The sequence below is a fragment of the Mastacembelus armatus genome, chromosome 24, assembly GCF_900324485.2.
Source record: "Mastacembelus armatus chromosome 24, fMasArm1.2, whole genome shotgun sequence".
In the NCBI taxonomy this organism is placed as follows: Eukaryota; Metazoa; Chordata; class Actinopteri; order Synbranchiformes; family Mastacembelidae; genus Mastacembelus; species Mastacembelus armatus.
This window is the reverse complement of record NC_046656.1, coordinates 18,632,142-18,645,305: the sequence shown is the minus strand read 5'-3', so window position 1 is coordinate 18,645,305 and position 13,164 is coordinate 18,632,142. Positions and strand designations below refer to the sequence as shown.

General features: G+C 42.3%; 1 protein-coding gene across 4 annotated transcripts in view; it reads left to right on the top strand.

Annotated features, from left to right (window-relative positions):
* The window catches only part of eva1aa (eva-1 homolog A, regulator of programmed cell death a), a 55,947-nt gene that overhangs the window by 39,482 nt on the left and 3,301 nt on the right, over window positions 1-13,164 (top strand). For 2 of the 4 annotated variants that reach the window (XM_026319276.1, XM_026319279.1), the window contains one exon: window positions 11,093-11,227. In XM_026319276.1, coding sequence (XP_026175061.1) covers window positions 11,093-11,227 — 135 coding nt within the window. Of the gene's footprint in view, window positions 1-9,534; window positions 9,923-10,726; window positions 10,779-11,092; window positions 11,228-13,164 lie in introns of those variants that run through there. The other 2 variants (XM_026319280.1, XM_026319278.1) reach the window with 2 other exon arrangements.

Below are 13,164 nucleotides of genomic sequence, written 5' to 3'. Positions count from 1 at the left end.
CTATCTGTGCTATATTAAATAGCATAAGGCCCAGAGGCCTGTCTGTAGGTCAAAATTCCACCTGACAAGGCTTAAAATATATTTTCATCCACTGGGATGTGTCCTAAAGTCTTCTAGTTAAGACACTAGCCTGCAGCTCGGAGTCCCAGCCCAGTACAGTAGAGCCTCGCTGGGCTTTTATTTAAACATCTCATAAGAGAACTCCATCACTCTGATGTCGAGCCAGAGCACGCTGTTCCACTCTCCAAACACACCCGCAGCCTGGCTCTTCTTTTTCCTTCCAACTGAGGATGGAGGGATGATGGAAGGAGGGATGGAGGGTGAAAACAAGACAGGGAGGCATTCTCTGTGGTCTTCTTTGGCATGCTTTTTTCCCAGCAGGCCATCTGTTTCCTGTCTGTAACACGACACCAACGCCCGATTGTGACACAGTAGACATGCTTCACCCAAAGTTTGTGGGAACCGCCGACCTGTGTGTCACTGATTCGTATGAAGATTAGTCAATGGCTGATGTGATCTGCATTTTTATGTTTACGCATTTCTGTCTCAGCCGTCTTGAATCATGCAAATACACAGTTTCACACTTAGTTTTATGTGTTTGGTTTTTAAATGAAAAGGACTGAAACACTCGCTGCAGAAAAGGAAATGTGAATTTGAAATCTTGCTGTTTTCAGTCGCGTGGGGATAGTAGCTGTTTGTCAGTCTGACCAGTATTAGGTTTTGTGTAGGCTTGAGTGGGATAGTCTTTCTTTGGACCTGGGCTTTTGTCCACTAGTAACAGTCACAGGGCTGGATGAGCCTGGTTAATCCTTCACTTTCTTCTTTCACTCGCTTTCTGTGACATTTAAACTTTTAGCTTTGTTGTCTTTGGGCATGTTATGCAACACACAGTTCCAAAAAAGGGAAACCAGCAAGTGAGAAAATGTGACTATCCTCCTCCATCAGTCCAAAAGTAGTCACTGTAATCCACTTCCTTTCTCTGTCCAAGCTCTCAGATGGGGATTTTCCACCCCTAGGCCCACACTGAAAAGCTGGACGTCTCCCTCTGTCAGTGTGTTTGTTTTTAATCGACGTGCGTAACGACGTCCGTCAGCTAAAGCGAAGCCAGACCTCCAAGTTGTGTTTGTGTAGCGAGGCCACAGTGGATCCAGGCCTCCGTAGGTCTGGGCATAGCCGTCGCCAAACCACAGATTTTGGGATCCTACTTTTATGCAGTTCAAGATTTTGGTAGCGTACTGATGGAAGCAAACACTCATCAGGGTTTTGCTGTGGACAGTGCCAGGTTCATGGTACATTAGTAAGGCTACACTGAAGTAAAGCTTGTTTAGTCATTTGTTTTTGATGCATTGAAAAAACAAAGTGCAATAAAAGCAACTGGCTGTTTAAGTGTGTGTTATGTGCCAGACTGTCTTGCCAGGGAGCAGTAACTTCCTGTCTCCAATGGTTGTGCAGACCATCAAAATCCACAGGAAGAAAGCAAATAAGCTTATTTCTGTCTGCTTCTTGTTAATCTTTCTTCTTTTCTGTGTGTTATTCTTATTCCTCATGCTCTATCGACATGAAAGCATCACCCTCAAGGGAAAAACGTCTCTTTCCTCTTTTACTTCTTGTCCTGTGCTGGAAAGGTGTTCTGCATAACGTGTGTGTCAAGTGTTGACACGTGTGTCAGTGTATGCTTGTGTGTCTGCCCTGTGTCAAATCTGCACCACCACCTCCCCCGCAGCAACGACGTGTAGAAAAGACACAACCGTTGCAGATCAAATTGCATTTTCTAACTCTATAAGCCAGAGTTGGCCTGCTGTTGGAGGGTTTCTGCAGCGGTTTGATACCGGAAAGATTTACAGCACAGCTGGAATGAAAATACTGCAGGCTGGGCCGGGGATTGAGAACACAGAGCTTTTCAGCTGCTACAAGGGCCCAGATTCCTGTTGGTAGAGAGTTATTTGTCGCAGTGTTCAGGGTGGAACTAACAGAAGAAGAAGTAGTTTGGTCTGTCCTTTAGCCTCGCTGTGTGAATCTTGCTCATCTTCATCTGATGTTTATCTGATGTCTCTGATTAGCTCCACTCAGCCCTGGATGCACATTGGAGTTGTGTGTTTCGTTGTGCTCATACAGTATTGACAATTAAAACACAAAGACTCTAGAGATGGTTTGTGCTGTTGTTATTCCATTAGCTCATTGTCTTTATCTAATCACAGCCGTACAGCTACAGGCGGCAGGATCTCTGATGTCCTCCAGGCACTTCAGGCACGGCGGCAGGTGTTTATTTTAAAGACTGCTGTAAACGCGTCTCTGGCAGCCTCTGTGTCTATCACTCCTCTCTATGTCTGTTTCTCTCGTGCTCTTTCTCTCTCCATTCTTAACCCTGAGGACATCTGTTGTGGCTCACGCTGTTTAAAGACCGTGGCTGAGTTGACGGGAGCAGAGGAGGGAAACTGCTCTGCAGTTGGACATGCTGAAGTGTTTGGTCCAAATGCTACAGTATAATTGCAGCAAGTGTGTTTGTGTGTGTGAGAAACCCAGTGAAGAACAATCCACATATTCAGAGCTTCTGTATGCCTCGAAACCTAAACCGTACTGGAAGAAATGAAAAGAAATGTTTATGGAGGTTCTTTTTTCTTTTCCTTTTTCATCTGTGATCCTTTGCTCGTCGGTCTTGATCACAAACAGCTGCTCAGTGTAGCCTGTGTCTATTTTCAGAGTTGGTTCTAATAATATCCCATAATAGGTTATTGTTAAAGGTCTCCTCAGATGGCACATGTTCAGTCCAGAGTGAGGCTGGGTATCAAACTTTTTTTTTTTGTTTGTTTCTGGTAAATGTGTCGTTACTATCAATAAAATCAAATACCTGTTTAGATTTGTTGATTTGTTCTGTATGTGTTATTAGATGTGATAGTTCCAGTTTGAAGTCAAAATTGTACTTATTTCAGTGTCACCCTGCTGAAACTGAAATATATTGCTCTCACAAAACTCATCTTCATAGTGTTGCTGATGTTTAGCCACTTTATTATTTTAATTTTATGTTAATGTATTTATAATTGTAATTATTATAATGGTTGCATATATTTACACATCATTCAGAAGTTCGGCTTTATTAAAAACATAGTTTTATCTGTCAGTGGAAGGTACAGTTTAATTGTGGTACGGAAAATATGAGAGTGGTATTAATCTTTTCAAAGCAGTACAGGGAATCAAAAACAAATAATATCCAGCCAAAGTCAAATGTTGGAGGTGCAGACTAAACAAAAGGTGGATGGTAATGCGTGTGTGCACTGTGTGGATTTGTGGTGATAAGATCGTTGACAGGCTGACCCACACCTCACCATTATCTCTGCCCGACCACTAATATGGCCCAGCACTCTGTCAACACGTGGAGGAAAAACATCCCTCCCTTCTTCATACACTTGTGAACACGCCAGCTCCCACATTGCACCCTGGGTATTCTGTCTGAGGAGGAATACAGCAAGGTATTACTTCATCTGAAGTCATGATTCATTCTCACTTTGAGCTGGTCTGCTTCGCAGTGACACAGCACAGACAGGTGCTGTATGAGAAGCCAAGTAAGTTACTTTGATTAAAGTGAAAATTAGAAAATTAAATCTTTTTTTTGTTTTTAATCCAATCTCCTGTTTAAAAGTCGACTGAATGAAAGGTACATAGATTTCTGAGGAAGGGCTGAGTGTGATGAGCTGCACCAAATCACAGAGCACGTAATGATTCACAGATGCTTCAACAAACTGCTGTGTTATTTTGTTCTAGGTATGTCCTCTGTCATTTAGAACAATACCTTATATTCTAATCTAATATGGAGAGAGGCTTAAACACCACATGTGACATACTCTAGTATATGTCCATCCACACTATGGTCTAACTTTTCTGTCTGTTAAAATATGGGTTCACCATATTTTTACAGCTAAATGCAGAGTTTAGTTTTATAGCACTTCTGTAGGTTTACGCCTTGTTTTTAAATGCACATAGACCCTGTATGAAGGTTGGACCTTCAACCTTTTTTGTTGTACTGCTAGTGTGGATGCTTTAGGGATTGGCCTGCCCCTGACTGTTGGACAGTAATATTGGACAATAACACATGTGACTTGCTCCTGGAGGGAACATTGATCTCAGCTGTCACACAACAACCAGGATCTCTGTGCAGGAAAGTCTGAGCTAATTTTAGATAATAAAGTGACATTTTATCCTTCATTAGCCCACTATTCATACCTCAGGTCTCAGCGGACTTGAATGTTGCCCAGTGCTGATTTTGTTTAACTGTCATGTATGAGCAGGTGTTGCTTTCAGTTAAAGATAGCACCATTGTTCTGATCAGCCTGGACATATGTTGGGACGTGCTTGTTGAATGTCGCCGCCTTTATTTCTGTCATGATTGTGCCTGGACAGGTCCCACCGCCGTCCGCTCTCTCTGGCCCGTGTCAGCAACAACAGATCACAAACTCTGTCTTTCACAGCATATTGTCGTCTGACGACCTCAGCAGTTTTTGGACACAATCAAAACTCTGCCTTTATTACCTTATGAGTCTGATATGAAGGAGTGAGTTTAGACGGGTGGTTTGGTTTGATGACTCAGCGTTAGTCACATCCTTGTTGACCCAGTGGTGCATCAGATAATGATGAGGCTGCAGTGACTTCAGCAGGAGACCTGCCTCTCCCATGTCCAGCTGATAAACACGATTTAAAAAATCAGAAGAGAAAATGGAAGTGTGTTTATGTTATGTGATTAGCATTTTCATTAGCTCTGTCTGTGCAGAACTCCAGACTGGACTGAAGTTGGAGATATTTTTGGCACTGAAGACCTGAATTCTAGCATCTGTGCATCTGCGTGGGGTCCAAGGTTCAACAAGTTCAACAACTGAGCCATTTTCCCACTAAATGTTATGACCCCAGACTGAGAGTGTATCTATTTCTGTGTCTGCATCTATGATAATGACACCAACTGTGTGTATGTGCACATGTGCTTTATAAGGAGTGTTTAAATAGACAAAAACAGCTGGCACTCTGGGGCAAAACTGATTGCTGTGATGAAGTGAGTGATTGTGTTTGGTGTGTGTGTGCGTGTGTGTGTGTGTGTGTGTGCAAACATTTTGCGTTTGTAGGTGTCTCATAGCAGAGGGACGTGTGTTATCCATTAAAGTAAATGGGGAAAAATACTTTGATTTGCAGCTGAATGTAGGACAGGGGGCTCAGTGAGGCAGGATGGGGGGTTGCGCTGTTCCACTCTCTCCATCCTGGAATGTATCCCCAACCCTCACCACCACAGCACTAGATGCTTATACACTGTGTCACCATCCAGCTATGTCTTGGTTTGCATGGATGTCATACAGTATACCTGCATTTGATTAAAGGATACTGTATGAGTACAAGCGTCTTCAGCATATGGACCATGTTAATATAAACTCCTGCCAACTCAGAGCTCTTCCAGCCTACGTCAGCCGACTTAAGCCATGCTGACTGGATAAACTGAGACCATTGATTTGATTAGCTGTTCAAACATCTGGGCCAAAAGACAGAGCTGAACTTTTCCTGGATCTCCAGGGTTTTAAGCTTGGTTCTCATAACTTTTTGTAAAGGTTTTCTGAACCGTGCCTGCTTCTTATTCCTTTATTACAATCAGGCACTGCAGTCTACTTCCTAGCAAAGCCAGTGGCCTTGGATTAGCTCCAGAAGAGCTTTTGGGATGAATTAAAATCTTGCTGAAGGACACTTTGAAGGAAGTTGTTCAGGAGTGGAGCAAAGTGCCAGCTGGTAATGTTCCCATCTCCACTTCATTGTTTCTCTGTAGGTTTAAAAAAGCAACTTGCCGATTTGGGTTTTTCTAATTTAGATATATTTGGTTTCCCTTAAAGTCTTACTTTAACAGTGTAACCAATTTGTTCTGTATCTGTTTATTCCAGTACTTGAAGATGCTCACACTCAAAATGCCATGTTTACTGGCTGTAACACAACATGAACAAAACAAAGCGATGTATCTGTCTTAGTGTAGTGAATGTAGAGCAGTGGCTGTCTCCCAGGTAGGAATGAAATTTAAAACTTGGGGCATAATGTGGGAAATTGTCAAGTCATCTAAATTACTGCTTTTGTTTTTAATGGGCTTATACCTTCAAAACCACTAGTATGCTACTTTAAGCTGCTTTAAAGTTGCCTCATGGTGACAGTAGACACACACACACACTCACGTCCAAACATAACTATTGCCCAAACTAACCTATAAAATGGAGTAGGACCAGGAAAAGCCCCCAGCTCAGACCACCAGTCCCTCGACAGAGTTCACATTACCAGACTGAAACCTGGTCTGCTTTATATACACAAGACTAAAATGAAAATATTAATCATGCTCTCTGACATGCTTACATGCTCTCAGTCACTCAAACACACATGTTGCATGAGGTCAGTAAGTCATCGCTCTAAATGATTTACATACTCATCCTCTTCCTTGTACTGACCCAACTTCATCTGATCAATACATATTGTTTTTACATTGAAAATACCTTCATGTCCTTCATGTAAATCTGTGGAAAGTGTGCAAACTCACACATGCACACACTCAAACTCTATCAGCTGCTGCCAGCTGGATACTGTTAGACTGTCAAGATGGGGGTGAGAGGAGGAATGTAGTCTCAACACCTTCAGCTTCTGCCCTATTCTTCTTGCATATTGTCCTGCAGGAATGCCATTAGCTAAATGAAAAATGGTTGTTGTGTGTGTTTGTATTGTGGTGGGGGTGGGATGGGGTTGTGAATATAGGCATGCAGATGTTTGCATGTCTGTCCGTGTGTTATCTTTTTGGAAATCAGCAGAAAGAGGTAAAAGAGAGTAACAAGCTTTGTGTGTGTGTGTGTGTGTGTGTGTGTGTGTGTGTGTGTGTGTGTGTGTGAATCAAGTGATAGGTATGCCTTAGACAACACTTTACAGTGGATTAATGCACTGGCTGTATGCTGATTGAAACCAGGCGCATTCACTCAGACTTCTTACACACAGGCATCTATGTACCAGCACATTACTCCAGTGCAACTTGCCCCCCAAATTTCCATTTCTTTAAATTATTGCCCAAATTGTTATTTATTTTGTCATCTAAGCATTTATGTTCTCCACTGCAGCTCGTTTAGGATTCGTGCTGTTTTTTTAAATGATGGGTCTGATCTAAACAAAACCCTCCACATTTTATGCAGCTGATAATGGATCCCATGTCCTGCCAAAAGTGTCTGTTGTGCACATTGCATTTTACAGTTTCTCATACATGAATAATGTTGTATGGAGTATAATTTAGATGAGGGCTACCACAGAAAAGTCATGCTGTAGATTAAGGGTCAAAATCTCAGAGAGCTCAAGCAGACCAAGTGCCATAAAACCCAAAATATCTAGTCCCCAGCAGCCCCCGATGTATATGCATAAAGGCTAAAGTATGTTCAAATTACTGGCCCAGGTCTGATCTCATCTCAGATTTAGCCTGGTTTAATATTTCATTATATCCCCTCTGGCTTACGGGGCTTTGTCCCAGCTGTGTTCTGCATGGGTCAGCACATGGCTCACAAACATAGACACATACAGACTTGCACACACACTCTGGCCTGCAGAGCCCAGTGAAAACAAAGCTGAGCTCTGCCAGTGTAAACACAGGCCATTGTTATGGGCACTCTTTCCCGCCTCATATCTTCACTCCCTGTGGCGATCCAGGACTCTACAGAACTGGCACAGGTCCTGTGTAGTGGAGTTATATTAAGAAATGTGAGGACTCATTTGCCCTGCATTTATGTGACCATGTCATTATAATGCAGGCTGTTGAGTGTGATTTATGTGCTTGGGTTCTCTCTCTTGCACTCCCTTTTCTCTCTCTTTCACTGGTTGAGTTTTTACTGCCTGGCTCCTTAAGTGTGGTTTGTGGACATTTGCTTTGAGATGTTTAAGCTTTTGAACAATTATTTTTAGGGCAGCAGCAGTCAGTCCACTATACTGTACGCACAAATGCCAGGTAATGCATATGTGTGTGTTCTGTGTATGCACATGTATTTGGTGTAGCTGTCAATACGCACGCACTTTTAAATGTATGTGCATGCACATTATATGTTCTATAAATGTGTGAAAATGTGAGTATGGAGTGTGTGAGTATGGTGTCTCTGAGCTGTGACCCTGGGCCACATGTGCAGCCAATTAGAGCCAATCAGAACGCTGTAATCAGGGCGTGGCGTGGGGCTGGTGGCAGCATGGCAGTGGGGGAGTTTTAAGACCCATGATTAGTGCGTCAGACAGATGAGGGAGGACTGGGGGAGCTGCCAGATCAAATCCTATTTCTTCATCTTGCTGCCTTTTTCACCTCCTTATATGGGGAGGTGTTTTTTTTTTTAATTTGTGCCAGCCAGACCTGCATAAAATAGAACTTCAGATTGGTGTGGTTTGCCACATGAGATAATGTCATTACAAAATGGGTATTTAAATTTAAGAGAATACATTTCAAATTACCTGACACCACATGAAATCCCACAGTGCAATAAGATGAACTGAGAATATTGAAACAAGAACAAAAATGCTTTTCTACTTGTGTTAGTCTGGCATCAGCCTCCTCCCTTTGTGCTTGTGGCAAGTAGAAAACCAAAGGCTGGAACCAGATTCAGCAGCGCTCTTTGAAGTCTGTGAGTTTCAGTGAACCAGCTTTGTTGATTGGCTCATAACTTTTCTGCAGAAAGATAGAATCAAACACTTTGCATTGCTCCATATAACATTGTATTCAGATGACATGAGATAATATACCATGTGAGGCTTTGTCTTAAAGCTAATGAATAAGTGATCTAATTGGCTGCAGGGTCGTAGCAGTCCAGTTGAATTTGCAGTTGAGGTTGTAATACATGCAATACCAGCTGGTAATGTCACAATTAAATTAAACATATTGTTCACTTATTTCATCTCGTCTGTTGTTTCTGTCGTATGTGCAAGGTCCAAAAAGTTTATTTCAGACCCAAGTCTTAGTTTTTGTTGGATGAACAAGCTGAGTTTATAGTTTGAAGGTGTAGTGAAACTCTAAAGGTTTATCAAATAACAATGACCTTGATGCCAGTTTACAGTATAAATGTGATGGAGAACTTTCATGTTCAGTATTAATGAAGTTTCAATGGTTTATCTTTTAAATATTAACCCTTATTAACTTTAACTATTAACTCCAGCTCACTGAAAAGAAAACCTGTTTCCAACCGAGCTGTTCCTGCCATGTGAGCTGCCTTTGTGGTTTTCACTTCGTTTTTTCTAATCACAATCACAACTTCTTCAAGCTGATGGACATCTTTGACTTTGTATACAAATATCACAAAAAGAATACAAGGCGTGATGGAGCTCAGGTCCAATATTGATCAGTTTTGCATCTTTAGGTATGAGCTCTTCAAAGACGTTGTTAAACGTTTACCACACCATGTGTCTGCAGTGTCTCGGTGTCGTCCTGTTCACAGCCATGAAACAATGACATCGTCTGTTTGGCCAGAGACAACCTCTCCACCATCACTTCTTCTTGCTCTGTTGGCCGTTGTGTACAATTGGTAAAGTCTTGTAACGTGTCCAGCGGTATTCAGCGGGATGGGAGGGGGTCTTTGTGAGGCCTGCTCTGCTCCTTTCTGCTCTTTGATTGGCTCTTGGAAAAATGCCCAAGTTCATCTCTGGAAATTTGATCAGTGTGTTTATTCGCTGGCCTTTAAACAAATGCTTCATTATTACACTAAATCGCATCACAATTCACTGTTGATACTGATGTCCGCAAAACCAGGCAGCAGATTTTTCTTCATTGTCTGTTTGTCCAGAGCGATGAAAATGCAGGAATGACAGACAGGCAGCTGGACAGACAATCATGTGTTGAGCTGTAAATCACCACCGATCTGAGAGGGCAGACACACACAGCGACCGGAGCATGGCCCGGCCTCCAAAACCACATGTGAGCAGGCAGGAATGTGTAGCCCACTGCATTGTGGGTTTGTATCTTGGGGAAGGAGTGCAGACTCCCTGACTCACAGGACATTGTGAAGTTGGGGAGTAAGGTGGGGGCAGTTTAACTTTCGGGAATCAGACTGCAAGGTCAGGACGAGTGTGTGAATCACGGCTGTGCCGCTGTCTGCAGCTGCTCCGTACTCTTCCCTCACTATACACTCCGAGTTCAAGTGTTGTCACTCTCATTTCTGCTTAAACTAAATGTTTGAGAGATTAACACAACTTGTAACCTCAATCAACAGAATCTCCTCTGAATATAGGCTCTTGTTACAACTATGTGCACTCGAGGGAGGAAAAGATGCCAATCTCCACTAACAGTCAATTACTTTGACAGAATAATCAGTGTGCAGCTCACTGGGACTTATAATCTTAAGGAAAAAGAACAACACCTTTAAAAACAATGTTTGAGTTAGACAAAACCTGAGATCTTTGACATAACAAAGTGGTTTAAATGCTGCTCTTTGTGTCCATTCTCTTAATGAAGGTGTAGTTCAGGATAGGGCTGAAATGGTTATTATGGTTATTTGGTAAATGAAGTAGCTGATCAGCAGAAAATTAATCTGGAAAAAAAACTGGATTAAACAATCAAGTAATGTTTTCAAGCATAAATGTCCTGCTTCTGATAATGATTTTCACTGGGTCCCTTTTTATGAGCTGTGACAGTTTCCACAGTCATAATCAATATTTTTGCTGTAGGCTTCCTGCCCCTGACAGACAGAGAGCAGTTAATGAGCAGCTAGTGAACATTTAGCAGCTATAGCTTCACATGTCTCCATCAGGGGTTGGACCAGTAACGCTGAAAGGTCAGTGATAACTGGACGTAGATGCATCAAGTGAACACAGTCATAGATGGTAATGTTGCTTTGCGTGTAGCGGATGTGTAAATAAACAACTGTGCTAAACTGGTCACAACTTTAATGTGAAAACTGTGGTATCAGTGATTATTGTTGTGTTTGTGGTTTGTGTCTGCTGCCCTCAGGCAGGAAAATAATCAGATGTTGTGGTTTAAATCATGTATATATATAAAAATACATATAAAGTGAATTGCCGGAGCAGGGTCCGGCCTCAAAAACCACTTATCTTCCCTCCTTTGCTCTTCTCATCCTTCTCTTTAAAGTTCCAAAGAAGTTGCTTCAGGATCAGGGACCCAGACCGCCACTGTACTCCCCACCACCCAGCGTCCATGACCCCAACATAGTGGGAGACGGCCCTCCAGAGGGGACCTCAGTCAAAAGACCTGACACTGTTCCAGGTGAGTAAAATAAAAAAAAAAAAACACACACACATAACCTTATTTACTACACACAGAGACACACACTTTGAGTCTCCTATGGAGAGCAGTTAACACTGAACAGTCCAGAGGCCTCCCAGGCGTCAAGAGGAACCGTAAATCAGGACTCAGGTCGGGGTGTGTATGAATTTATATTTAAAGTCACATGAGTTCAGTTGTTTACATATGTAATCTAGCAGAGCCACTGGTTTGGACCATATATGATCACTGGTCTTCTAAATATACCATTTTCTACGAACCAGTGATTACACTCACAGTACATGTGACCACAGTTTGAACCAGTGAGACAGAGTGAAACAGTGAGAAGGGAGAGCGGTGAAATGAAAGAATGAAAAAGAGGAGCCCCCAGCAAGGAGGGGAACTCAAACAAAGCTTTATTCATGAGGGATGGTGGCCTGTGTCCAGCACACTAATTACTCTGCTCCGCTGCCACTGATTGGGAGGAGAGCCGGGTGAATGAGGAGGTAAGAGTGGGAGCGGACAGGAGACGTGCACTGTAGTGCTGACCATTCCTAACGCATGAATGGCTTCGCTTCCTGGCATCGGCTTCAAACACGTCACCTGCAGCTCATCTGAAAAAACCAGTTTCTATCTCTGATAGAGTGATAGAGCCTGAAAGAATAGAAAAGACATGAGGAAGGAATGTACAGGCGGAACAAGATGTGTCTTACTGTAAATAAACTGCGTGTGTGATTTTTCTTATTTGTCAGAGGAGCAGTGGCTGCAACGAAACACATTTTCTTACTTTGCCAACTTGGATCATAGTTTTCTTAATTGAATAACTTTGAGATTTTGGGAAATATGCTTCAGTCCTAGTCTGTAAAAATGTCTTATTCAAACTAACCTTCTTGTTCCCTTTACAGATACATTTAACTCTTGGTTTCCACTAAACTAAATTATTCTGACTTGTTTCCTTCCTCTGGATCCTACCTGCACTGCGATTCCTAGAGATTTTTTTTAAATTTAATTAGGAGCAGCTACTGCATTTTGCATTTTCTAGCACAGTGTTTTCTTTAAGACACTTCAACTGGTTATTTTTATGCGTTCGAAGGAGTCACTGTGGGATTGTTTATTAGCTGAATGTTAGCTGATGTGTGCACCACAGCAGTGGGTCCAGGTGGAAGCATTTACCTCCTCAGTGAGCAATTCCAGTCTAAACTGCATTTATCAGATAAAGAGGCCCTGACACACCTTAGAGACTCTGCAATTAGAGGTCACTGGTGTCTGTGACAGTACACCAAAGCATGCTTACCTACACTGACCAAAAAAGCAGGTATAGAAATATGACCACATGCACACACAGATCCTTAAAGTCCAGGTTATTGTTTATTTTGCCTCTCTTCGGTTAAAGATTGTTCAGTTACGGAGCTAAAGTAACAGCAGTTGCAGTATCTTAGCTAAACACCCCTGCAGGTTAACCAGAAGCAGCTGTACGGAGAAACTGTGCGTTCTTTATGAATCTGAGTCATTAAATCATTGTGTGCTTCTTTGTTCTCTCATCTCAGCTCCTGGACTCTCGCGTACACAACACAAGGCAGCATAATAGGCACTGAAAGGAGTCGTGCTGTGATGAAAATCCAAAGGAGGAATCAGTCGTTCCCATCTATAAATAGACTGTTTTCTGAGATTTTGGGGGAGTTTTGGAAATGTTGCCAAAGAGTAATGTTTCCCATGTGGTTCTGTGTTTCACAGTAACTTGAGTTAGGATATTGTGTTATCTACTGAATCAGACAACTCTTTCTGAGAACAGAAGCGTATCTCCTAAAATCAAAACCCACTGTGGATGACTCAGTGTTCTGAATGCTGTAGTCACAATACCTCAAAGACAATACACTCCTGCTTTTCTGGAAATGGCCCAACCAGTGTCATCACATTCTGACTGTATGACAGCAGGTTCA